This window comes from Bos taurus, chromosome 6 (genome assembly GCF_002263795.3).
Source record: "Bos taurus isolate L1 Dominette 01449 registration number 42190680 breed Hereford chromosome 6, ARS-UCD2.0, whole genome shotgun sequence".
NCBI lineage: Eukaryota > Metazoa > Chordata > Mammalia > Artiodactyla > Bovidae > Bos > Bos taurus.
The window spans coordinates 114,315,074-114,342,116 of record NC_037333.1 but is presented as its reverse complement, the minus strand read 5'-3'; the positions used below and the strand labels follow the sequence as shown (position 1 = coordinate 114,342,116).

The 27,043-nt window shown below is 57.5% G+C and overlaps 1 protein-coding gene and 1 non-coding gene across 25 annotated transcripts in view; both read left to right on the top strand.

The window, feature by feature from the left end:
• The window catches only part of ABLIM2 (actin binding LIM protein family member 2), a 168,880-nt gene that overhangs the window by 123,418 nt on the left and 18,419 nt on the right, over positions 1–27,043 (top strand). For 9 of the 24 annotated variants that reach the window (XR_009494994.1, XR_009494988.1, XR_009494992.1 and 6 more), the window contains 6 exons: positions 2,125–2,177; positions 2,837–2,975; positions 15,366–15,427; positions 21,668–21,722; positions 23,299–23,361; positions 23,518–23,598. Coding sequence is in view for 3 of the 24 variants with exons in the window: in XM_059887829.1 (XP_059743812.1) it covers positions 1,005–1,124; positions 2,125–2,177; positions 2,834–2,975; positions 21,668–21,722; positions 23,518–23,563 (416 nt within the window). In the remaining 21 variants the exon portion in view is untranslated. Of the gene's footprint in view, positions 1–1,004; positions 1,125–2,124; positions 2,178–2,833; positions 2,993–15,365; positions 15,428–21,667; positions 21,723–23,298; positions 23,362–23,517; positions 23,599–27,043 lie in introns of those variants that run through there. The other 15 variants (XR_009494981.1, XR_009494977.1, XR_009494976.1 and 12 more) reach the window with 7 other exon arrangements.
• MIR95 (microRNA mir-95) lies at positions 5,748–5,828 on the top strand. Its single transcript, NR_030832.1, has one exon. It is a non-coding gene; the product is annotated as a microRNA mir-95 (primary transcript).

The window sequence follows — 27,043 nt, the reverse complement described above, 5'->3', positions numbered from 1 at the left end:
TTGGCAGTGTCCGTGTTCATCTCACGTGATCCTCTTCACGTGGAGCGGGTGGGGTGGGTGGCATTTGCCCCTTTTACAGATCAGGAAACTGAGGCTCAGGCCCATTAAGGAAGCAGCCCACAAGCCACACGAAGCGCCAGGGTCCTCTGTGTCCCTAAGACCATTTCCCATTTCTGGAGACACCCCCGCCACGTGTTATGTGGCTCTGGAAGACCCCTGTTTGAGTCTGGTTAGCTCGTGCACACCTCTTGGAGCGGGAGGCATTTGCAGAGAAAACTTGCTGCATGTTGGTGGGGTCCCCCCCCTCCATCAGAGGTGGGGTGCTTCTTTGAGCCCTGAGGTAGCTCTACAGCCAGAGCTCTTCTGTCCCCATGTGAACCCCAAGGCCATGTGGGGTCCTCAGACCCAGGAGGTGGGGGTGGGGCGCGCTGGTCCCTGGGACCTGAAGTCTTGGGACTCTCACGCCCTCCATAGCCCTTTGGCTGGAGCCATTTAGTTGTTTGTGCGTTTGCAAGTTACCCCAACCGCGGCAGTGCCTGCAGGGGCCTCTGCGGGCTGGTGAGGGGTGACGCTCACTCACTTTTACCAGAAGAGCCAGCCCTGGAGGCCGTCTCTGGGCTGGACAGTGGTCGAGCTCTCAGAGCCCCCAGTACCCGCTGGCCAGACTGTTGCTGAGGCTGCTGCGCCAGCTGCCAAGAGTCCCGGCTGATGCATGGCTCGACGCCCGGGGCTCTGCTGCCCGGCGACGGCCATTGTCTGGGCAGCGGGAGCGCCCACGCCACTGGGCATGCATCCGCCTCTGGGCCCCGTCCCCTGCGGCGCCATCACGGTGCCCCGCACGCAGGCTTGACCCCTGTTGTCTTCTGTCGGTGGAGAGAGCGAGGTCTTTCTTTTCACGTTACAAGCGCTGTCTCTCCCGGGAGAAAGAGAAGCAGGGAGTCGCTGGGAATAACGAAATGTCAGCGCGTCCAGGATGGTCTTCAACTGTGGCCTATCTTGTCAAGGTCCTGTAGCCCAGTCCCCCGTTTCCAAGCTCTCGGGTCTGATGTCAGTGTTGTCGGTGGTGGTGCACAAGGCAGGGTGCTCCCAAAGGCTGGAAGGTCTGAGCCCTCCGCGGGCTGCAGGTAAGGAGCCCAACCTTGGCGCGTCCTCGGTCTCGGTGGCTCGGCCTCCAGCCTCGGCCTCCGCGGCAGGTGGCGAAGGACCCTGGGGTCTTCCTTTTGTGGTTCCGTGTGTGCATGGGGCCAGTGGTTTAGCTCGGGACACACGGGATGGGTCATCACGAATTGGATGCTGAGAACTGTCGGCCTTGCCCTCATGTGGTTTATTTCATCATGTTGGTTTGGAGACGATAATGAGAGCCCTGCTGGGTGACCATCCCCACCCTCCCCCCGCCAGAAAAAAAGGGAAACGGAGAATACAGACACTTCTTGACTCAGCTCCAGAGAGTCTGCCAAGCGGCGGACGCTCGCGTGCTCTCTCTCGTCGAGCCCCCCCCCCGTCCTGGGCGGCACCCTCGTTGCTCTTGCTGGAGTCCTCCCAGTGGCACTGCTCACTCACTGCTCTGTGTCTTGCGGGCAGTGAGGTGGGGCAGACAAGAGGAAGGACTTTGGGGTCAGACCACCCGAGTCCCATGTCAGCCTCTGCCACCTGCTGATCTGTGATCTCGAGAAAGTCACGTCAGGTCTCTGAGCCTCAGTCCTCTGACCTGAGAAATGGGTCACGTGGGGATGAGCAGTAAAGTCTGTGAAGCTCAACCCAGCAGAGTCTGACCCACCGGGGGCTGGACCACGGGGCCCTTCTGTTACTTTGAAGTTAAACTTGGAAGGTAGAAAGCGTGATCTTCAAAATGCCAAGCGGCCAAGGAGGGGTCAGCTGGATTGTTAATGAGACCTTGCATCACACACCTGCTCTTCTTTTAACAAATCCTGTGCAAGGCCCCCAGCCCCCATTCCTGCGGGGATATTCTGCAGCCGATCTGGGGTCGATCCTCAGTCCTCAAAAGTGCAAGTGCTGCGACGTGTCTTTCGTTTCCATTTTGAGCATGACTGTGAAGTGGGAACCAGGACGTGCAACCCGCCATCGGTGGTACGCTGCCTTGACCGATTGATGTTTCCCTTCCAGCTGCGAGGCGATCAGATGGAGAGGATGGAGCTTTTGACCCGGATAACAGGAAGGTAATGAGGGCCAGGCCCAATGTTGGGGGGCCTTCTCCAACTCGAAGCCGCAGCTCCTCCCCTGAGGTTCTGCTCCTTGGGGGTCTGGCACGGGCCACATGGAACCACGTTTAAGAGGCAGTCCCACCAGCCTCCTCGCACTCAGGAATACTACCTCTCCCACCAAAGTCCTCGTTCTTTGCTGTGTGACTTGAAAGTGAAAGCGTTAGCCGCTCAGCCCTGTCCAACTCTTTGTGACCCTGTGGACTGTAGCCCGCCGGGCTTCTCTGTCCATGGAATTCTCCAGGAAAGAACACTGGAGTGAGTAGCCATTCCCTTCTCAAGGGGATCTTCCAGACCCAGGGATTGAACTCAGGTCTTCAGCATTACAGGCAGATTCTTTACTGTCTGAGCCACTTTTGGTTCTTTAACCAAGGAGATGACTGAAAAGAAAAGAAAAGAAATCTTGAGTCCACCCTGGCTCAAGAGCTAAGACCCTTTGTTCATCTTTAAGGAAGGTGGGTGAGTGTGGCAGGAGCCCAAGGCTGACTTACCTGACCCCCGCCACATGTGACCTCACCTGGGGCCCTGACCTCCCCAGTCTGTCTCCTCATCTGTAAAATGGGGCAGTGCCCCTGCAGGTCAAGCTGAAATTCAGCTTCTGTCTTTTCTCTCAGCAGAAGACCAGCTGGCTGATTCTCAAGGGGGTGGCAGACACGAGGACCAACTCTCCGGACCTAGACAGCCAGTCTTTGTCCCTCAGCAGCGGGACCGACAGAGGCCCTCCCCAGACGGTGCCAGGGGACAACTTCTACTCACGTGAGTGGTTCTTCTGAGCAAGAGGCTGTCAGTGCAGCATGAAAGGCCTTGCAGAAAAGGGGCCCATGACCTTGAGCTGATCCCCCCCAGATCTAAGCCTTGCTCCTTAAAAGCTCTGAGTGCACACCTACGGACAGAAGGGCAAGGCGGGCAGGAAGCAGACCCTAGCCACACACGTCCTTTCCTCGATGGCATCCGGGCCAGCAGGCTGCCTGCGGGTCACGCCAGTGTCCACCTGAACTCTCCACGGCTGGGAGGAGGCTGCCTCAGGCTCCTGGGGTCCTCGGGGGGAAAAGGGCTTCCGGGCTGGAAGTGAGGGCCTGTTGTCCTCCGGAGCAGACGGAGCGTGGTCCAGGCGGTGAGTCCAGACTCGGGGCCGAGAGCAGTGCTGCCCCGTGTTGCTGTGCGCCCCTCCTGAGCAAGGGGCCGGGAGCCGGGACCCCATGTCCTCAGGGAGCGAGGTGGGAAAAAGACCCGCATCTGCCTGATCCAGGGGATTGCGACACTCAGTCGGCGTGCCCTTCAGATGTGGGGCAAAGCTCCCCGTAACGCTCTGCACATCCGGAGGCTGTGAATTACAGAGGGAACAGCAGCAAGCTGCTGCCTGGCACACGCGGGAGACGGCAGACGGACTCTGGGTCTCGGCGGCTGTGGGTGGGTTTCTGTGGACCAGCTGGAGGTTAGTTTGGAAGTAGAGAAGGCCAGGAGGGGATGGATGTGCGTGTGAGAAAGCCCAGGAAAGACACTGGCTTTGCCTTGAGAGAGGCCCGAGTTCAAGTCCCTGCTGGACGCTGACCTCAGGCCAGTTACGCTGGTCCTGGGCCTCAGTTTCACCCGTGTGCCTGGCGGGGCTGTTAGCTGCCCGGGGTGGGGAGGGGCCCTGTGAGCCACCAGCGCTCATCTGGGCGCGTAGTAGATGCTCAGCAAACGGACTGCTTTTCCTCACCACCATCCTCATCCTCGTCCTCCCGACTGTAAACCGTCTCACAAACGAAGGCGCGTGTGTTCGGACGTGGGAGGGGCCGGGAAGCGTGGAGGCGACGCTTGTTAAAGGAGACGTCCAAACACCGCACTTGTGTGTCGTTCTGTGTGCCGTCTCTGTAGGCGCCTTGCCGGCCCGGCAGCCACCATCCTAGTGGGAGCCAGAGTCACTGCAGGGCTGATATCCCCTTGGGAAGGTCGTACCAGGGAAGACCCTCAGCAAGACCCGTTCACTTGGCGGCCCGGGGCGGGAAAGGCCGAGGCAGGCGGGCAGGGGTGAGGGGTGCAGGGCTGCTCACAGGAGCAGTGAAGGGCAAACCCGGACCTGGCAGCTTCAGCTGGAACCCCAAGCCCCTCTCTGCCTGGTGGGGGGTGGGGGTTCGGGACTTGCCTGTGGCCCCAACCGTGGCCCCTTCTGCTTTTCCAAATGGCAATTGTTTGGAAGGTGGAGACCTCCTACTGCACCATCCCCCCAGAGTACCCCCAGCAGCGTCCCAGTAGCCCCCTGCCTTGGGGGCACCAAAGCATTAGCTCCCAGGAACGGACACTCTAGGGTTCTCAGGTGGGCTTTGTCAGCATCGGTTCTTCCTTGCTGGGTGGTGGGCAGGCCCGTGTCTGCAGGGCTGGTGCCTCCCCGAGTCTCTCCTCGGGGAGGGCGTGGGGGTGGGTAGCTGCTGTCCCCAAGGAGTTCCTTCGTGGCCTGCCTCTGGCTTGGGGCTTAGTGGGGGGGCTCCATCTGGGGAGAAGCCCAGGCAGGAAGAAGCTGCCTCCTGGGGACCTTCCTGTGCCGCGCTGACCTGCCCTGTGACCTGGGCGTGTTTGCCCACCTCCCTGCACCGCTTCCTCATCTTGTGCCACACAAGGTGCCTTGGGTTCGTCCCAGGCATTCCCCCCGGGCAGTAGACCCTGCAAGGCCTGGAGGCTGTGCAGTCATTTTGGACAATCACACACCTGCGAGGTCTGTGTCAACCTCATTCCTTGCTGCCGTGTTCCCATCACAAGCTGCAGGGGTGCCCGGCCTGCAGAAATCGCAGTTCTGTGCTGGAATTCGTGCTCCAACTGGGCGAGCCCTCTGAAGTGCAAAAACCTGTGTCTGTGTTGGTATGTATGCGTATGTGTGTATATGTATGTGTGTACACACGTGTGTACGTGTGTGTGCGTGTATTGTGTACCTGTGTGCGCACATTTGTACATGTGTGTGCGTGTGCACATGTATATGTATATGTGTGTGCAGGTCTATACATGTGTGTGCACGTGTGGTCATGTGTGTGCACGTCTGTACATGTTTGTGTGTGTGTGCGTGTGCGTACATGTCCTCCTTCAGGGATGCAGGCTCACAATGATTGTGATAATGCTTCTGTCATCGCTTCACTTTCTGCTGGTGTTCTGACATTGGTTCCTGAGAACGGGAAGCCCAGGGTGTCTGACCACTGCACCTGTGACTTCATCTCTGCCCTGCTGATATCACTCTGCTCCCATCATGCATGGAAATGGCAACGAGGACCCAGGCTGCTGGTCCTGCCTAGGTCAGGCGTGCCTTGCTGTCTGCCAGCCTCTTGAGAAATTTGGGCAGGATGAGCAGCACCCCTAAATTGAGAACAGAGGGGCATCCACCTTCTATTCTCAAGTTGCATTGAGAAAATGCAAGTGGCCCCCTGTCGTGAGTCCATCGACACCAGTTTAGTTTACAGTCATTACTGAACAAAGCAGTTTGCACACAGCAGGGCAGGCCCGCCTGCATCCCAGGACATCATCCGTAGCACGCCAAAGGAGGGCAGGACTGTGACACTAAACACAGCGGGCGCTCAATAAATGTTTGTTGAATTGAGATGCGCTAAATTCAACGGGTATTTATTGAGCACCCACTCTGTGCCAGACGCTGTGTGGGGCGCTGAGGGGGAGACCCCGCCCTGGAGAAGTATGCAGGGAGCTGTGACAGGCAGAGGTGCTGCTGGGAGCCCGCGCACACACCCCGCTGCCCACCTGGGGTCCTCCGTGGGCTCACAGGGGCCGGGCGCGACCTCATCCCACTCATGACACCATCAGCACATCTCACCTGAGGCTGAATTCATTGTTCGGTCACTCACCCATCCCTTCACCGAACATTAACTGAGCACCTACTATGTGCTGGACACAGCGCTAGGCAGCAGAGAGGAGGTGGTAAATATGGCCCAGTCCACGCTCTCCCTCAGGGAAGCAGATGACTGAGAAATCTGTGTGATATCTCCCTCCTCTGAGACGGTGGTTCTCAGCCGGCATGGCTCGTCGTTCCAAAGAGATCTCACTGAAATACACGTTTTATGATAGAGTGCCTGGTAAGCTGCAGTCCATGGGGTTGCTAAGAGTCGGGCACGACCTGAAGCGGCTTAGCAGCAGCAGCTGTTCTTTTCCGTTATGCTACACCTAGGGCGTTATCTGTATATGTGTGTAGTTGTCTGGGCTTCTCTGGTGGCTCATTTGGTGACAAATCTGCCTGCAATGTGGGAGACCCAGGTTCGATCCCTGGGGTTGGGAAGATCCCCTGGATAAGGGAACAGCAACCCACTCCAGTATTTTTGCCTGGAGAATCCCATGGACAGAGGAGCCTGGTGGGCTACAGCCCACGGGGTCCCAAAGAGTCGGACGTGACTGAACAACCCACGCCTTCACTTGCTTGCTTGCTTTCTTGCATGTAGTCAGTTGTATTATTGCTGAATCTGAGTTTTGCCCAGGAAAGGGATGGTACTGATTTTCTGTTACAAGGAGAGGGTCTTGAGCCTCACATGATGCGGTCACAGGATGAAGGACACCAGGAGGTAGGCCCCTCCCCTGGCCTGGGCTCTGCTGCTGCTCTCGGCGCCCCTCCCTGGCCCTTCAAGTCCTGTTCTCCCTTTTGAGGTTCCCCACGTTCCCCCTCCTCAGGGGGTCAGAGGTGTGCTGATGTCAGACAGAGCCCCAGCCTGGCTGAGCCCCTTCCCTGAGGACTCGGTGGGCCCTGGAGAGGACCCCACTGTTCGGAAGGGAATCAGGCAGCTAGGGTGGGCTTGGAGGTCAGGGGAGGACCGCTCGGCATGGAAACCAAGGCGCACAGAGGGCTGGTCCAGTGGGGGCCAGCGCCCCCCACCCTGCCTGTGACTTTGCCATCGTGTGCCACCTTCTGCGCGTCTGACCCCGGGGAGTCCCGTCCACTTGTCTGCCGCCTGCTGCCCACCCAGTCAGGGCCTGGCTGGAGGCTGGGGTCTGAGACTGCTCCCTGGGTCGCCACCCCCAGTGCCCACCAGGGAGGGTCAGGAGACAGCATCTCTGTTCATCTGTGTCTCCCTGCTAACAGCAGCAGGAAAGCGGGTGTCAGGCCCGCCCTGAAGTGGCTTTCCCCGTCCTCTGTTAGTCCTTGGGAGTTTCCAGGCTGTGGAGAAAGAAAGATTATTCTCACGTTGCCTGGTCCATGGTGGAAAGAGAGAGAACCGACGTACGGTGTGCCAACCCCATGAGAATTTCAGGGCACAGGGGCGTGCGCAGTTCTGGGCATTGTGACCTGAGACCCAGGGGGCAGAATCCACGAGCATCACACCGATGGGACGTCAGTCCTGGCCCTCCTTGTCGGATAAGCAAGAAAAGGCCCAGAGACAGGGCGCGACCGCCCGACCTCAACCAAGCTTTGGTGAGGGCTCCCGCGCCCTGGCCCTGGGTGTGTGCTGGGACACAGCAGAGTCTGCACAGACAGCACCCCCACCCCAGGAGCTGACAGTCTGGCGGGGGGGGGTGACACAAAGTCCAGATGAAAGGCGAGCCGTATGGCGCCTGCCTTTGCATGCTGGACGGCATCACCAGCTCGATGGACAAGAGTTTGAGCAAGCCCCGGGAGGTGGTGAAGGACAGGGAATCCTGGCGTGCTGCAGTCCATGGGGTTGCCAAAAGTCGGACACGACTGAGCAACGACGACAAAGCGCTTGCAGGTCAGGGGGCCAGGCCCAGCCGGGCTCGGGGGAGGAGGGTACTGAGTGAGCAGGCTTGAAGAGGGAGGTATCTGGGGGAGAGGACCCTCCCCACAAAGGTGAAGCCTGGCTGCTGGGCCGTGGGTGGCGTGGGGGCTGGGATGTGCAGGGTCGCCAAGGGCTTTGGGAGCCTTGGGAGGGCCCGGCCTGGCCTGCGAGTGGGGGGTGGGCCTACGGGTTCTCAGCAGCGCCCCGGCCACCTCTGACTGAGCCTCCAGCAGGACTGTCGGGGGCGGGCGCACTGCAGTCATCCAGGCTGGTGGGGGGTGGGCGGCAGGGAGGAGGCTTCTGGGGATGTCCTGGGGGTGTCCCAGGGAAGGACCTTCCAAGCAGCCTGCACTGGGGCTCGAGGCAAGAAGCGAGGTGGCCGTTTGGGAAACAGGAGGCTGGGGGCGGCGGCCAGAAGCCAGTGGTCCGCGTGCAATGACTGCGAACTTTCTTCTCTGTCTTCAGGGACCAGAGTCTGGGCAGCAGGGTTGTAACTTTCACATTATCATATTTTATTCAAGACGAGGCTGACAGTTTTACCCATTTAAACGCGGACAGGCAGCTTTGCAGAACATAGACTAGAGGCTGCCGGGCCAGGGCGAAGGGGACTGCGGGGCCCAGATGAGCCGTGGGGAAGCCCCTTGAGCGGTCCAAGCAGCAGGACAGGTATGAGCGGTCAAGGGGGAGCTCATAATCAAGAATGACCGTCCAGGTCGTCCTGGCTCAAGTGGGCGGGGTCACCTTTACTCAGAGGCAGGGCAGGAACAAGGTGGGTTCTTCCTGTTGAGACAGGAGTCTGAGACACCCAGCCAGAGCTGCACAGAGGTGGATGGGCGGGGCCCTCAGGAGAGGTCTGGGCTGGAGACAGAGTCCCCGGGGCCCTTGGCTCCCAGGTGGGCCTAGGGGTAGGGTGTGGGTAACCTGAGGCCCAGGCCCTCCCCTGGGCGGGTTCCAGAGCTGCATTACTTTCTCCAAAGGGTCTGGGGTCCAGAGAAGCTGTGATTCTCCTGCTCAGCACCCACCTCTGCCCCCATCCTCTGCCTCCATTCCACTTTCCTGGAGGACCTAGGGCGAGGGTGGAGAGAAAGCATGGGCAGGTGGAGCTCCCGGAGAGCCCCGGGGGTGGAGAGAGCCAGGGCTGGGGGGCGGGATGGGGGAAGCCTGGGTGAGAGAGGCCCGAGGGGGCTGGAGGGCTCAGGTCAGACGCCCAGCATTCTGCAAGCGGCCAAGGGGCTCCTGGGGCAGAGACGGCCGGGAAAGTGTGGCCAGCCTGGCCTCCGGCTGGATGGACAGCCTGCCCTCTGCCCTCCCACTCACGTTCGGTCCCAGCAAGAGCAATGGGGGCTCCAGACGTCAGGGAGGGGACCTTGGCCCAAGAGAAGCCCCCTCGTGTGTGAGGGCAGAGACCCCCTGCCATTTCCTGGGGGCTGGCTGGGACTCTGCTTTCAGCAAAGGTCCCTGTGCCCCCCACGCTGGACAGGCTTGCCCCCAGCATGGGGACCGGATGGGTGTGACCTCGGATTTGTGGGCAGGGACACAGGCCGGGCCCAGACCCTCAGGTGTCCAGGGGTGAGAGCCCACATCTCGGGTCACAGCTCTCTGCCCTATGACCCACAATTTGGCTCTGAGTCTCATGGTGCCCACCTGGGAGCTGTCTCTCCTGTCCCAGCCCCGGCAGGGAACACCTTATATAGGGCCCTCCATGTCCTTTTCCCCCTGAGGACCCTGGGGGCAGGGTCCAGGGGATGCCCTGCGCCTCCTCTGTGCCTGCAGCAGCCCCCCAGTGAGTGCCCGTGGGGCAGAGGGTGCCCAGCGCTTCCCTGAGCAGAGCCTTCCCTCGTTCATGGGTCCCAGCATGGTGGGGGCACCACGGGCACTGACCATGGACGTGAGATCATGTGAGGGGTCAACGGAGGTGGCTAGATCTGGGTGCCGGTCCCCCTGGGGGTGAATCCTGGCTTCTCCCTTGCTGCGTGACCCTAGGTACAAGAGCAAACCTCTCTGAGTGTGGAGTCGCCATCGCCTCATCTGTGAAGGCGGGCATGGTGTAGTCTTCCTGGCAGGAAGCACCTGGGCTTTGGGGCTCCAACGTGAGCATCCTGTGGGCTGAGCCCTGGGGTGTCACGCAGAGCTGGTCGGGTCCACGGGCCAGCCGTGGTGAGCCTGAAATGGACCCCTCTCATGTGCTTCTGAAGCCTGAAGCTTCAGAAGGAGGCCCAAGGAGCCTCCTGCCCACCTTCCTTGGGGTTGAAGGCGGTTCCAGCCCCTCCTTCCTTGGATGGGGACACCGAGGTGCCGAGAGGGGACCTGAACCTGAGCAGGGCCGGGCAGCTGCAGACTTCCGTATCCGTGATCAGTGAACCAAAACCCGTTCACTGTGCTGGTGAAGCTGATCGAGATCTGCCCAGGGGAGCGGCTCCCTGCCCCTTCTCCACAAGGCATCCTGGGGGGGCCGTGTGTGCCCAGGGGAGTGGCCCCCTGCCCCTTCTCCACAAGGCATCCTGGGGGGGGCCGTGTGTGCCCAGGGGAGCGGCTCCCTGCCCCGTCTCCACAAGGCATCCTGGGGGGGCCGTGTGTGCCCAGGGGAGCGGCTCCCTGCCCCTTATCCACAAGGCATCCTGGGAGGGCCGTGTGTCTCAAGCTATACCTGAAACAGTCATCCACCCGCAAAGGGCCTCTCCTTGCCCATCCATTCAGTGATTAACCTCGGATGAGCCAGCCCAGAAGAGGACAAACCCAAGGAGACACCACTCAGGGCCCTTCAAGTGGTCCCAGCAGAACGCTGAGGGCAAGGTTGCCACAGGAGGGCTTCTGGGAGGAGGTGACAAGGGGGCCTGGTTAGGCTGAGCTTGGAAATGGGGCGTGGACAGGCGTGCAGAGCCTCTAGGGCCTGTTGCAACTCGGGGCCCCAAGTGCCCAGCTGTCCCTGACCTGCCTTTTCTATGTTCCCTCTGTCTCCCTCTAATCCACACACTGCACATACTCTTAAGGCCAGCTGATGCTAGCTGACAGGCAGGCCCCTAGACTCCCAAGCCTGCAGACCCTCACCAGGGCAGAGCTTCTGTAGCAGAGAGGGTTACTGAGGGAGAAAGTATAGAGTCCTGGGAGCTTGTCTCATCCTCTTCATGAGTAATCATTTGGCCTTCTATAGGTCATTTAGTTCGGAGATGGCAATGGCAACCCACTCCAGTGTTCTTGCCTGGAGAATCCCAGGGATGGCGGAGCCTGGCGGGCTGCTGTCTGTGGGGTTGCACAGATTCGGACACAGCTGAAGCGACTTAGCAGCAGCAGGTCATTTAGTTTCCCTGGGCCTCAGCTTCCTCACCTGTAAAATGGGCTCATGTGTAATGCCTTGGCTTGTGATGGTCACATAAAATCTCTGAATGTGTGAAGGAACCTTTTAAACTGGTGGTTCTCAAACCTGACCGCACCCAGGATCCAGGGACCTTTGAAATCTACCAATGGCTGGTCCCATCCCAAGAGAAACCAGTTCTAATGGGTCTTAATAGCACCCCAGGGATGTGATAAGTGGAGACTCTTCTCTCCCTGCCCTCTCCACTCAGTACAGTGGAAAAGCCCTAGAGCAATAGGGTGGATGGCCGTAGAACTCTGGAAAGAGGAAGGCGGACTGGCCAGAGACCTGAGGACGTGAGGAAAAACGCAGGACCTGTGTCTCCCACCTGCCATGCAGCAGACAAGGAGACTAAGTAAACCGCCCTCTCTGACCCCCGGCCCAGGGAAACACGCTCCGTCTATGGCCAGTGTCTCCAACCGCCCCCTCAGGGCACAGAGCAACCAGGAAAGCACCTTTCATCACCAGGGTGTTACCAGCAACACCAGGTGGACTCTTAAGACCACAAGAGCAGTTTAACAAGCATTCTGAAAACTGACTTGTCTTCAGAAGCACAGTCCACAATAAGCCAGGCCCTACCTGTTAAACCTAAACAGGGAGATGGCCTGCTAACATGGAAGACTTAACCAGGATCCAGGCCTCCTAGCGTAAAATTCTCATGCCCAGAATACCGTAGAAAATCACTCATCGCACCAAAGACTATGAACATAACTATTTGAATGAGAAAAGACAGTCAGCACATCCTGTTGTTGTTCAGTCGCTCAGTCGTGTCCGACTTTTTGCGACCCCATGGACTGCAGCACGTCAGGCCTCCCTGTCCTCCACTATCTCCTGGAGCTTGCTCAAACTCATGTCCATTGAGTCGGTGATGCCATCCAACCATCTCATCTTCTGTCGTCCCCTTCTCCTCCTGCCCTCAATCTTTCCCAGCATCAGGGTCTTTTCCAATGAGCTGGCTCTTCACATCAGGTGGCCAAAGTATTGGAGTTTCAGCATCTGTCCTTCCAATGAATATTCCTTTAGGATGGACTGGTTTGATCTCCTTACTGTCCAAGGGACTCTCAAAAGTCTTCTCCAGCACCATAGTTCAAAGCATATCCTAACACTGAAAAGACGTTAGAATTATCTGAGGAGGAATTTTAAGGCAGTCATCACAAAAATGCTTCAACAAACAATTACAAATACTCTTGAAACAACTGAAAACTTAAAAAAAAAAAAAAAAGGAAAGTCTCACAGAAGGAATACAAGTTCTAAGAAAAAGAATTCAATGGAAATGATGGAACTGAAAAATAAAATATGCAAGATTTAAAAACTCACAGGTGGGTTCCCTAACAGAAGAGAAGGATGTATCAGAGGAGAGACTCTGAGCTTGAAGATAGAACAAGAGAAATGATCCAACCTGAACAGCAGAGAGAAAATAGGAAAAAAGACCGAACAGAACCTCAGAAACCTGTAGGATAACACTTATGTCATGGGAGACACAGAGGGAGAAAATGGGTCCAAAAAATATTCACAGAAATATTGCCTGAAAACAAAAAAAAATGGCAAAAAGACATAAACCTACCGGCTCAAGAAACTGAGTGAACCGCAAGTAGATTAAGCCCAAAGTTATCCACAACCATACTTAAACTTCAGAACCAGAAGACAGAAAAAACTATCTTGAAAGTAGTTAAAGAGAAAAGACACTTTATACTCCCTACCAGGGACACCAATGTGAATAACAGCCAACTTCTCGCTAGAAACCACGGAGGCCAGAGGAACATGGCACATTTTTCAGTGCAGAGAGACATTTGCTGTCGATGCGAATTCTATCTTGGGTGGAAATATCCTTCAGGAATGAATGGAACTGGAGACTTTCTCAGACAAAGGAAAACTCAGCAAAGCTTTCGCTGGCAAACATACTTGCCTAAAGGATATTCTCCATTCAGGAAGTGATAAGAGGGCTCAGAAATTCAGAAAGGAAGGACATCAAAGTAGGTAAAAACAGAGTCAATGTATCAAACTGTCTTTCATTTTGATGAGTTTCTTAAGTCATTGTTGATGATCAAAAATTATAGCAGCATGCGATACAGAAGCTCAAGGCAGGCAGAAGAAAGAGCTGAGACAGTCGTAGCTGATGAGTCAGGAAAATGAAGTGGCCTGATGGAAGCAAGGTCTCTACACTTAAGCGTGGGATGCTGAGACAGAGGCTGGCAGCCTGACCACAGGGGGTTTTAGAAGCTGGCCTGGTGATGGCTTCCGGGTGGAGAATCACTGGTTTAGAGCAGATAAGACTAGAGGAGAGGGCATAGCTGGTCCTGGGGCCCTAAGGGATGCCAAGCCTTAGTGAGCGTCAGAATGCCCTGGAGGGCTTGTAAAACACAGGCTGCAGGACCCCAGATCCAGAATTCTGCGTCTGTAGGTCTGCGGTGGGGCCTGATAATCTGCCCTTTCTGACAAGTTCCTGGGCAAGACTGGCGCCGCTCATCAGAGACCCCGCTTTGAGACATGCCGCCAGCACCCTTGGCTGATCAGGAGTTCCTGGGTCTCCGCTGAGGGCCCCTCAGCCCCACAGCCTCACACCCCCAAGTGTTCTGGCTCCGTGCGTAAACTGGGGAGCAGATGTGTCCTGGAGGGACCCTGGGACTGTAAGCCAGGAGGCCTCGTCTTGCGGCTCAGGACCGGGTGAGCTTGGCCAGGTTCCTCTGTGGCCCTGGGCCTCTGTCCCCCTTTCCATGAAATGGGAGGAGCCGGCTGGGTCACTTCCTGGCAGGGCCCAGGGTGACGGCAGGAGTGAGAGGCGCCCAGCGGGCCTGGCCCGGGCACCTCGCCCTGCTTTGCTTTCTCCAGCTCTGCTGTCTCCTGTTTCACGGATCAGTTTTCACACAGGTTTCCTGTGAGAAGGCTCCTTGGCTAAAACAAGTTTGAGACCCCTGCCCTTGACGTTGTAAAGGGCCCCTCCTGACCCCCACCCGGAACCTTCCCACAGGCCATCCGGGGACACACAGGTCCCCAAGGCAGGCCCCCAGCTGAAGCCTTTCCTGCGAATATGGCCTGTTCAGAAGGTCTTCTCTCCCCCTCCCTCCGCCAACCCCAGGAGACAGGCACCCGGATTAACAGCACCCTCTGTTCGGAAGCTGGCCTTCCTGGAGTGGGCCGCAGGGTCGGGGCGCCGGCAGGCGGTTCTGCACCCAGTGCCCGCCTCACCTCTGGGGGGCTCGGTCCTCTGTCCTTGGGGACATTCCGGTGGCTCCCAGGAGCACGTGCTGGGAATAGGGACCCCTGGAGTCAGCAGACGTGGCCGCTGCTCTTCATGGGCCCACAGACTATGGAAAGACAGATGTTCAGACATCCAGGGGACGTCTGCTCCCCCAGGGTGGGGAGGGGTCCCCTGCCCCCCGGGGACCCCAGCTCTGCCCTTTGTTCACCTTCCGGGGCATGTCCCACACTCATCTCTGAGCCAGGAACTTCCGTTCTGTTCTCTCTAGACGGGGCACTGAAGTGGTTAATGATGGGGCGGGGGAGTTAATGATGGGTGTCTCAAAATCCTGGGCACCCCCCCAGGGGAGCCAGGAAGGTGAGCGATGGAGGGGGACCAGGTGTGGGATTTGCACAGGGAATTCAGAGCCCCATGTCTCAGACTGGCCCCCTGAGAAGTTAGAAATTAGGATTTTAATGTGAAAACCCCCAACTGCAAACAGCTCAAGGGTTTTGAAAGGTAGTCTGCAGGCCACCTCTGGCGGAGCTGGGCCTCCGTTGGTCACCTCTGGCTCAGGGTGGCCCAGCCCTGCCCACACAGGGCCCCTTCCCCCCTCTACCCCCAGCTCTCCTGGTCAGCCGGGTGAGGAGCTGGCCAGGTGACAGGACACGCATGCCTGCCAGGCCGGGTCAGGTTCCATGGCGTTCCCGGGGTCAAGGGTGGGCTCAGGGACACCACCCCCTTCCTGTATCCATCTTCAGTCAGTTCCCGGGGGATCAGGATCTGGAATGAGGCAGGTGGGATGTTCAGGGTCCTCCCGTGTCACCCAGTCACCCCCCACCCACATGGGCATACCCCTTTCCCGCGCCCGGCCGAGCCTGGCCGCCTGCGTGACAGCTGTGCTGTGTCTGTTCCAGGGTTTCCCTATTCCAAGTCTGACCCTGTCACAGGACATGGCAAGAATGGCTTGGACCACCGGGTAGGTACTCGATACCCCCACCCCGCACACCCTCCCCCGACACGCGTACTAACCAGCGCCCAGGGCTAGTGCGGGTCCCACAGCTTGGGGACCACTTGGCCACGAGGAGGGGCCCTGGGGACCCCACTCACCCGCCTGCCTGCCTCTGCCTGCTGCCCCACCGAGGGCCAGACCACCACCCAGCGACACCTCCTCCTCTGTCTGCCTCCAGCTCCCAGGGAGACCCCAGGGTTAGGGGGACAGGGGCAATGGGGCCACTCAGAGGGATCAGACCCTCGTTAAGGCCTTCCTGATTCCCTTCTCCTGTGACCTGGAGCTTAACAAGGACCAGAAAGGATGGAGGCGCATCACGAGCTGTGTGTGCCCAGCGTCCACCTCCTCTCCTGGCATGTTCTTGCCCCCCACCCCATACTGTTGGTACCATCACCACGGTCGCCTCTGATGGTGCCCTCAGCACTGTGAGCGCTTTTGGGGTCACACGAGGGGCTGGCGTCTCCTGCCCTCTCCTGACAGCTGCTTTGAGCGCCCTCTCCCCGCTCCCTGAATGTGGGGACGTGAGAATGTAGCCGACAGCCTAGCACCTGGCGTGTCCCCCAGCTGGGCCCACGTGCTCGTCCCTCTTCCCACAGCTTGTCTAGGTCCGCAGCGAGGACCCCCCGGGCGGGGTGGGCGTGTGGCACCAGACCTCCCCCACGGCAGACAGATGGACACACACACACACATGACAAACACCACACACACAGAACACACAACATACACACACAACACATAAGACACACACACATATGCTCACATACACATACCACATAGACACACACACACAGCCCCGGGACACTTGCTGCCCCAGAGGCAGCCTCTTACCGCTTGGAGGACACTGTCCACAGACTGAGCACTTCCATCCTCCCAGAGAAGCCCTTCAGACTCGTCCCCACTTGTTCCCCCGGGTGTTCCTGTCACCATGTGTGTAATGCAGGGAGCGGTGACCCCTCGCACTGACCTCTGGCCCAGGGTCCAGCCACGGGGCACGTCCTAGAACAGGGGCCCCATCACAGAAGCTGTGGGCATCCTCAGGCCCTGCTCCATCGCCCTTGGCCTCTGTGGGCCCTGCTGCTGCGTCTGTCCTGGGCCCCAGAGCCTCTGCAGGATTAGCTCAGGTGAACCAGACGCATTCCACTGACCGCTCAGGTGAACCTCGCACATCCCGCTGACCACTCAGGGGTACCGTGTGCATCCCACTGACTGCTCAGGTGAACCGCACACATCCCACTGACCACTCGGGTACCGTGTGCATCCCACTGACTGCTCAGGTGAACCGCACACATCCCACTGACCACTCAGGTGCTGTGTGCATCCCACTGACCACTCAGGTGAACTGCACGCATCCCACTGACTGCTCAGGTGAACCACGTGCATCCTACTGACCATTCCCCTGTTTGTTCAGAATGGGCTAAGCTGGAATGGGCATGCAGCATGCTTCTCTGAGTTTCCTTTAAGGATTTTTCTGCTCCTATCCTCCAGTCCTGTCCACAGGACCCCCAGGGCTCGGGAGAAGGTAGATCCTTAGGTTCAGCATGAGGGGCCTGAGGGCAGAGGGACTGGGTCAGAATGCTCCCCGAGTCTCTGCTTTGTGACTCAGGGGCCGTAAGCGCCAGGGTCACTGGCTGGGCCACATCCATGCCAAGGCATTCCACCCCCACAAGCCGAGTCTGGGGGGTTTCTCTCAAAAAGTGGGAGACAATTAAGAGGATGAATGTCAGCACCCACAGGCTTGCATCCTTGGTGGCCGAGCTGTGCGTTGTCTAGGGAGAGTTCCCTCTTGGCTGCCATGCTGGAAGGACACTAGCAGTGGCCCCCAGCAGTGCAGGGAAGGCGTGGCCTCCAGATGCTCCACCCCCAAGGAGCCTGGGAACAGCTGGTGGAGACAGTCTGGGGGGGACACCATCTCCAAGCCTCTCCTAGAGCAGAGAGCGGACACTTAAGCTTCACAGAGTTGACAGCTGAACCCTCCAGGAATGTTTCTCCTGCTAGCCTCAGGGTGGCGAGCAGAGTGAGCCCTTCTGTACATCCTGCTGCTGCTGCTAAGTCACTTCAGTCATGTCCCACTCTGTGCGACTCCATAGACGGCAGCCCAGGCTCCCCCGTCCCTGGGATTCTCCAGGCAAGAACACTGGGCTGGGTTGCCATTTCCTTCTCCAATGTGTGAAAGTGAAAAGTGAAAGTGAAGTCGCTCAGTCGTGTTTGACTTGTTGTGACCCCATGGACTGCAGCCTACCAGGCTCCTCCATCCATGGGATTTTCCAGGCAAGAGTACTGGAGTGGGGCGCCATTGCCTTCTCCGTCTGTACATCTTAGAGAGTCGATAAAGACGGAATTCATCATCCCATGAGGACTTTTAGCTTTTCACATTAGACTAGCTCGGAGGTTGGTGAAAATCCTTGTTGACTTTTCTTTGGAATTCTTTTTTCCTTACTTATGTTCTCTCCTATTTTTTTTTTTTTTTCACTCTTTCTAAGACTCTTATATAACTGTATGCCTGTTTTTTGGCCGGAAGACCGGATAATTGATGGCCAGTCTTTTACAGCTCAGCCATGTCAGATTAAGTTGTTTCTTGGTTTGTTTTACTTTCTGAAAGGATTCTAGGTGACCTAAATTAAAAGCACAGATGCAGAGAGACCAAATCCCAGAGGACAGGAGAAGAAAGAAATGGGAGAAAATTATGTCAGAAACACACAGAAGAACACTGTCTGGAAAAACCATCGAAGCTCAGCTGCGAGCTTCCTGATGACCAGGGCACAGAGGCTGGCGGGACCAGCTGTGTGTTCTGTCAAGTGGAAGGAAGTTAGTAAATCAGGAGGCGGAAATGCGCCTGCTTCTAGTTCCAGGATGGATTTGGAGCCAGCACCCTAGGCCCCACAAGGGCTTCCCTCGTGGCTCAGCTGGTAAAGAATCTGCCCGCAATGCAGGAGACCTGGGTTCAATCCCTGGGTTGGGAAGATCCCCTGGAGAAGGGAAAGGCTCCCCACTCCAGTATTCTGACCTGGAGAATTCCACAGACTGTATAGTCCACGGGGTCGCAATGAGTCGGACACGACCGAGCGACTTTCACCTTCACGTTCACCCTAGGTCCCAAAGCTTGTTTAAATGTCCCAGTAACTCGCCAGCCACAGAGCCTACCACGTGGTGGACAGTCATGCCTCTCTGTAGGATAAATGGGAAAAGAGCCGCCTGTGAAAGTCTTTCCTGTGGACCAGAGAGCGCTGGCTCCAACACGTGCCTTAGAAGACTGGAGGACCCCACGGACAGAGGAGCCTGGCGGGCTACAGTCCACGGGGTCCCAAAGAGCAGGACGCAACTAAGTGGCTAACACTGAACAGGGCGGAAGTCGAGGTTAAAGCGAACCAGCAGTTTCCGTGGTATGAAGAGGGAACAATTCGTTCTCGATGACCCCAGTTATAAATCAGTTACAGCATTCATAAACTTAAATGTACCAAGCAACATGGCAAGGCCAGAGACCTTGGTAAAATGCAAGTATGGAAAGCATTTTGAATAAGACTCTTGAAATCAGATAAGGATCTAGTGAAAGGAAAAAAGGATAGAAAGCAATTTAATAGTGCAAAGAACAAAATTAGACTAATAGGTGTATGAAAAATCCGTATCTTCTGGATTAGGTTTTCACACGCCCATAAAACATTAACTAGTGTATACCACTATGAAGGAAACCCTAACAAAGTGTAAAAGTATGATGTTGTCCAACTGTGACGCTGAGAAGAATACATGCATTAGCATCCGGCAGCCCTGAGTCCAGATCCAGCTCTGCCATGTACTGGGTGTGTGTTTGGGCAAGTTACTTAAATTTCAAGTCTCTATTTCCTAGTCTTTAAAAAAAAAATCATGGCAACCCACTCCAGTATTCTTGCCTGGAAAATCCCAAGGACAGAGGAGCCTGGCGGGCTGCAGTCCATGGGGTCGCAAAGAGTCGAATATGACTGAGTGACTGAGCACACACACACACACACAGAGTCATCCTTACCTCTTAAAGTTATCATTAGGACAGATAACATGACATTTGTGAAATCTTCTAAGCTCTGTAAGCCTAGTTCCCAAATGAATAATTATTATAAAAGCACATCTCCACCCTTTCTTACCTCCACATCACTGGCTCCTAAGTAAAACGTGAGCTTTAGCAAGAAAAGAACAGTCAGTGGTGAACGGCCAGTTTCATTCTCCCTGTTATTAATCCCAGTATAATTTTTGGAAACTAAAAAGCATCGGTTAAGTCTTTTACAGTTCCATGTATTAGCTGTGTGATCTTGGGCAAGTATCTTTACTTCTCTGAGCCTTAGCCATTACACGCTGATAACAATGCCCACCTCCTGAGGCTTCAGGAAGATGAGTGAACGCGTGTGCAGGGCAGCTGGCAGCTAATAACACCAAACAAACGGGAGAAGTAAAGAGTTCGTTGCTTTTAGATTCTCTGTTCTCTGCTGAGAACTGCAGAGGGATCAGCTAGGGGTGTGCCTTTGGGTGCGGCCTTTGTGGGATCCCCCGGGGCCGCTTAGCTGTCCCGCCAGCCCACACATCGAGCCAGAGGCCCCGGGCTCCCCTGCACCAAAGAGGGCGTGAATGTCCCCCCACACTGGGTACTTAGATCAGGAGTAGACTGCTCTTCCTCTGCTCTGGACTGACACGGTGCGCCCCCTCCACCTGAGGGATGCCCCCCGGCCCTGCTGAGAGTCTCTGCCCTGTCTCCGAGCCTGGCTGACCAGACGACACTGGTCCTGCTGCCCGGAAGTGGGTTTCCCACAGCCGCAGGTGGTGCTGCTCCCTGGCCCGGGAGCTTGCCGCCTGTGATGCAGAGCAGTGGGCACTAGGTGGCAGCATTTCTCTTTCGTATTCCAAACAGGCCCCGGGGAGAAGGCCAAGGTGGGAGACAAGAGCTGCCTTGCTTTGTGCAGGAGGTTCCCTATCCAGACGGCCTGAGAAACCGTCTCCAAATTTCGTTCTTGAAACTCCCAAGGGGAGTCCTTCACGGGCGACTCGGTGGGTGCGAGGTTGGCCGGTCCCAGGTCCCAGCGCTGGGACGAGGGTGCGGCGTGCCAGGCTCTTACCAAAGGACTCAGTAATGGAGATAAGCAAGATGCTCATACAACGTTTGTGAGAAGTCCAAATTAATTTTTAAAAAATTGGCGATGGACAAAGGATCAGACCGCCACAGCCCTCCGCTTACGCGCTCACCTGCCTCGCCACCTCGTCCCGGCGTCTCTGGGCCTCAGTTTCCCCTGCTCAGGATGAGGGACGTTGGACTGGGTGCTTCCGGAGGCCTCGCCCTGCCCATGCTCGCGAGGACTGTGACCAGCTGCTCACTTGTCACCTGCAGCAGTAAATGAGTGCTGGAAGCCCTCTCCCTGTAACACGACCCAGGGTGAGGAGGTAACGCCCCCTTCACTGCAGGGCTCCCTCCATGGAAATTTAACCACTGTGCCCAGTTTCAGAAGCACTGGCCAAGAGCCCCGATCCGGGTCAGGTGCTGTACCCGGTGCCAGACGTGAGCACACGTGAAAGGCTTATCTCCACTGCGGGCCCTGGACTCAAGGCCCACACAGAGTGGACAGGACGGGAGCCAACCGACGTGCAGGGCCCCGGGGCCCGTGTCGCAGGGCGGGGACCCTCCGGAGAGGTTTGCAGGATGACTTTTCCAGGTGGGCAAAGGGAAGGAGAGCGCCAGACATCAGGGCTGGCTGCTGAGATGCCACGGACAGGTGGAGGCGGCACCCGAGAGGGTGGCCGGGCTCCCAGGTCCGCCGCCCCTCCGAGGGCCAGCCCTTGAGTGCCAGCATGTCACAGCCACGCTTATGACACGCGGCGTCTGGGCCAGGGGCTTTACAGACACCGGCCACCCAAGCCCCCTGGGGCCCGCTCGTCCAGGGGACCGGAGGCCCCGTGCTGGAGCCGCAGCCCCGCTGAGAGGCCCGCGGGGTCCGGGCCAGCTGTGGGGCCGAGGGGCAGGCACCCGGGAGCTGTCATCTCAGCAGCTTAGGAGCTGGTGGGACAGGCAGGGGCGGCCTGAAGGCGGCAGGAGGCGCGTTAGCACACCTGCTCTTGGGAAGCCGGCGGCCTTTCCAGAGCCTGGTCTCAGCGGGCACCACAGGCTGACCCTCGTCCCCCACCCGGCTGCCAGGACCCTGGCGACTGCCTGCCCCCTGCAACCTGCCCCTGCCGCCCTCTCTCTTTCTCTTCCAGAATGCCAATGTGGGCCCTGGTGGAGCAGACCCGGATGCCGGCTGGGCCACGCGAGGTACAGGAGGCGGGGACCCCGTGGGTCTCTGGCTGGGGCAGGGGCCGCTGACAGGGTTCCACGAGTCTCTCGTTCCGAGACCACCCTTCCCGCCATGGCCGCCGGCAGAAGGCTCCGAGCGCCCGGGAGGAGGAAGCCGGGGATGCTCGTGTCCCCGCCTCTTCCGGTCGCGGTCGCGCTTCGGTTTTCGCTTTCATCTTGATACCTGACATGCTTCCTCTTCTCCCTGGGGTGTCCCCCTCTAACTCAGTGCTCCCCCCGTCTCCTGCTCTAGGTGCTCCCCTCTGGAGCATGGGCCCACCCTGTCCTGACCGACTTGTCACTCCAAGTCACTCAGGCAAGGGATCTGTGTTTGAATGACCACCCCAGGCCAGGGCGGCAGCCAACCAAACACCGACGGTCACGTCCACGATAATAAGGGGGGCAGAGCCGCAGGGAAAAGCCACCTTGGGGCTTCCCAGGCAGCTCCGTGGGTAAAGAATCCACGTGCAATGCAGGAGCCCCAGGAGACGCGAGTTCAATCCCTGGGACGGGAAGATTCCCCCGGAGGAGGAAATGGCAACCCACTCCAGTATTCTGGCCTGGAGAATCCCTTGGCCAGAGGAGCCTGGTGGGCTGCAGTCCATGGGGGTCGTAAAGAGTCGGACGCGATCGAGCCACCGAGCACCCACAACAAGGGTGGCGAAGTGGAAGGGTAAAGCCCGCCCCGCCCCCGCTGCTCACAGGGCAGTCTCCTGGGGCTTCACACTGGCAGGATGGCCTGCAGGGGGGTTGGCGTTGCTGGAGAGACCTGGTCGTGTGGCTGGTGTCCGCCTGGGAGGCTCTGCCAGTCCTGAACCGCAGGGCCGCGATGCTCACTCACGGTTGTTACCCAAGGGTGACGGGAGCCTGCTCTCCAGGGCTGATCCACGCTGGATGTTGGAGTAGGGGAGAGGGGAGGGAGTCGCAGCCTGCACCCTCTAAGTGGTCTCCAGGTCTCCGGGCTCAGAGCTGGCCTGGCCAGGCCCCCGCACAGCACACGGGGAAGTTCAGGGACCAGCCGCCCACTGCCCGAGCCCCTCACTGTTGTCTCCCGCCAGAGAGGGAGGCTTTACAGACAGGACCCAGAGATGCCGCCCTGGGGGGATGCGTGCCCATCCTACGATTTTTTTTTAACAAGCCACTTTTAGTCTGGAAGGAAAAAAATCTTTAATAAGCTAGCATGTGGGGCTCTGTATTTAAAAGGAGGAGCTGAAGGGTGAAGAAAGTAAGACAATAAGAAGCGGGTAAGCCCAGGGGGTAAACTGAGGCAGGTCTGGGGAGCACCCCCACCCCGGGGAAACAGCAGCCCAACCAAGAGAGAACACAGCGCTGCCTCGGGCTCCCAGTCTGGCCTCCAGTCTCCAGACCATGCCTCCTGCTCCTGGCTTCCCACGGAGCCCAGGGCCCCCCCCACCCCCAGCTCCGAGGATGCTGCGGGGTGGAGGCGGCGTGGCCCGTCTGGCCGCAGGGCGGGGTCCGGGTGGGATTGCTCCACCTTTGGGCGGAGCCTGTGCGAGTTCTGAGCTGGCCCCTGTGGTCTCTGCTTCTCTTACAGAATACAAGGTAAGGGCCACCCGCTCCCGCGCTGACCTCTGCCTGCTGCGCCGCACCTGCCCAGGTTAAACGTTCCTTTTGTTGTGCTTTCCCGTGAAATGTGTGTGTCAGATGTGGACGCATGTACGTAGCTCTTCCTTAGCCTCGACTCAGCTCTTGGCCTCCTTCCTCACAGACGCACCTGCTCCCTGGGTGACCCCGGGCTTCCTTCTCCCTGCAGATCTATCCGTATGACGCCCTTATTGTCACAAACCGGATCCGAGTGAAGCTGCCCAAGGATGTGGATCGGACGAGACTGGAGGTAAGGGGGCCCCAGGGGTGGAGGGCACGTCCGCCGGCAACATCTCTCCCCACCCGGCGTGTTGACACACCACCCCTGAGGTCCCCACAGTGATGTGCAGGGCCGAGTGATGGGCTCGGAGTCAAGGACCTGAGTTGTCTGCAAGACCGGAGAACGTGGTTACGTGCCCAACAAAGATGGCTTTGCCAAGAGGCGCACAGCTGCAGCGGTTTGGGGCCAGGAAGGCTTCGTCACTGTGCTTAACTGGGTAACATTCGCCTCTTCCTTGAACTCTGGGAAAATTGGCACGGTTTGTGGTTTCTTATCTGATCACCTTCACCCTGACCTTGAATGGTGCTTAACTCTGGGAGCAAGGGTATGTTTGAAGGACCTGCAGGACGAGGGCACAGAGGATGTCTGGGTGACATCTCTTGACCAGGCCCCACCACAAGCCATGGTCCCCGGTGGTCAGCATGCATAAAAACTTTCTTTTATCCTCACCATCCTCCCACCAGGAAACCAATGCGGACTGCACCTCCTGAGCCGTGTTGGGAAGGCTTCACAGGGTTGAGGGGTCTGGGGGCCCCTAAAGGCCCAGGGCCACCTGCCCTGTCTGTGCCCAGGGGCTGGGAGCAGCTGTGGGGTGGGTGCGGGCTCAGGAGGCTGCCAGGAGGGAGCAGTAAGGGCGTGGATGTGGCCCAGGGGCCCCAGCACTGCCGGGGGCTCGGCAGGGCTGCCAGGCGGAAGCCCATCCCAGTCCAGGCCAGGTGGGTCTGAAAAGAAGCGCAGTCTCAGGGGGTCCAGATGGACGCTATGGGGCCCTGATCTTCCTTTAAGATGACATTGATATCTGCTGGGTGGGTAGCTGTGCTCACGAGAGGCACGAGAGCCCCTCACCCAGGGCTCCAGGCAGTGGTCGCAAGGAGGGACAGGGACGCTGGTGGGGCTGCGCGGTGGGGGGGCGGGGATCAATCTCCTGTTGTGATGATGGAGCCTGACCAAAAGTTGTTGTTCAGTCGCTACGTCAGGCTTCCCTGTCCTGTACCATCTCTTGGAGCTTGCTCAAACTCCCATCCATTGAGTCGGTGATGCCATCCAACCATCTCGTCCTCTGCCATCCCCTTCTCCTCCTGCCCTCCATCTTTCCCAGCATCAGGGTCTTTTCCAGTGAGTCACCAGAAGTAAGCTGAAAGGGAACTGCTAGCTCTTCTGACCGACAGGGCTTCGGGTGAGGTCTGATCAAGCCCCCAGACCCAGGTTCTCCCCTGTTTCCTGAGCGCCTCCCCTGTGTGCCGGCCTCACAGAAGGACAGACGTTCACCTCCCCTCCCCCAGACTCTAAGTCTGGATGGAAGAGACCCAGTGGGGTTCCCTGAGGGGCTCTGGGACCTGGGACCTAGGACCTTGAGACAGGGGCGGATGCTGGGCTCTCAGATAATTACGGTATAAATACATAATGTGGGTAAATACGGTAATTTATCCACTTACCCCTTTACTAGCAGCTATTTAGTGGTGCAGCTATTGCTGAGAGTTGAAAACATAAGGACAATGTTAACAGTAACAAGACTGGATATTGCGTGTGATTTGAGGTACTAGTTTCATTCCCTTATTGATAAACGACACAGTGTTCTCTCCTCTCTCACAGCCTGCCTTAGCCAAAGTCATCAATGGAATGTTTAATTGCAAAGAAACCTTTTTATTACCAGTTAAAAACTGAAAACCATGCCGTGCATTAAAAGTATTTCACAAATTATTTGCTCATGATTATGACATTAAGGCTTCCCAGGTGGCTCAGTGGTAAAGAATCTGGCTGCCAATTGGATTTGGGTTCGATCCCTGGGTCGGGAAGATCCCCCCTGGAGGAGGAAATGGCAACCCACTCCAGTACTCTTGCCTGGAAAATTGCATGGACAGAGGAGCCTGGTGGGCTGCAGTCTATGGGGTCACAAAGAGTCGGACGTGACTAAGCACGCACAGAAGGCAATAAACTGTGGCCGTGTTCTGTGAACTGTTCAGTGTGGTCTACCATGTTCTGCATACCTGCTAAGTCGCTTCAGGTGTGGACAACGCTTGTGACCCTATGGACCTTAGCCAACCAAGCTCCTCCATCCATGGGATTCTCCAGGCAAGCATACTGCAGTGGGTTGCCATACCCTCTTCCGGGGGATCTTCCCGACCCAGGGATCGAACCCGCGTCTCTTGCATCTCCCACACTAGTAGGTGGTTCTTTACCGCTAGCCCCACCTGGGAAGCCTGGAATGAACAGAGCAGGCCCCGAATCAGGCTCAGGGAGTACCCAACACGTGGTCTGGAGGACAGGGTCCAGGGCGGCCGCTGCCTGGGCCTCAGGGTGACAACCCCTGAGTCCTTTGCAGGGGACACACTCTGGCTCCTGCTGAAGTGAGGCCCTTGGTAACTGTGCTCAGGTCTCACTGCTATAAAACAGGGCGCTTCCGGGCTGGGTGGCTCTGTCAGGACCTGCCTCAAGGGCTCGCATGGTGGTGCATGGTTGTTTCCAAACTGTGAACGCCCTGAGGGCTCCCACTCTCGCCACGGCGGGGGAGGGGGCAGGGGGGCCGGTGAGCTCAGAGCAAGGTGCCCACAGCTCCTGCTCCTGACCCACCAGCGGCCGCGGGGCCACCAGCCCGTTGGGACTTGCTGTTTCCCTCCTAGGGAGTGGGGTGCCCTTTCACCAACTCCCATCCCCCCCTTTATTTTGCTACAGTACAGAATGAAGGTGCAAAATAGCAAATGGTTAATACATGTAAACATTTCCCTTTTTTTAAAAAAAGCCTTGGACATGAGGGGTAATGAGTTTCGTCACCCCCATTTCCAAGAACACCCCAGAGCATGCGTTGCTCTCTGGTCCTTCTCTTCCTGATCTCAGCCACCCCAGGAGGCAGGTTGGAGGTGTTGCCACACAGGGTGTGTCTCACATCCTCCTGGGTTGGGAGCTGGGCCCTGAGCCAGGAAGGGCTCCAGGGGTGGGGGGTGGGCTGCATCCCAGCAGGAGAGAAAGATACAATAATGTTTTCATCTTAGGGGAGAGAGCTTAATTTTTAATATAAAAACAGTTCCTAACTCTTGTAAAAGTCCAGAAAAACACGAAGCAGAACATAAGCATTCCATGGAATTCCCCCACCGAGTCATAACTCTTGTTAGCTCCGGGGCGGACCTGTTTCCGGAAATCTTTTTTTTTTTTTTCTCACAAATGCCCAGAGATAACTGAATTCTGTTTGGATAAGCAGGCTTGTACTGCTGATGCCTCTTGGCATCTACTTTGTTTCTTTTAAATTTGTTGTGAACCTTTTCCACGCCAGTTCATGGGAGTCTGCCCTTCTTTTAGACAGCTGCGTGCTAGTCCTGTGCCTGTTCTGTTGCCCAAAACTTGACCTCTGTGCACTGCTGCCAAATTGAATCTCCAAGACAAGGCTTTGGGTCAAGTAGGAAAGAAGAGCTGAACTGCT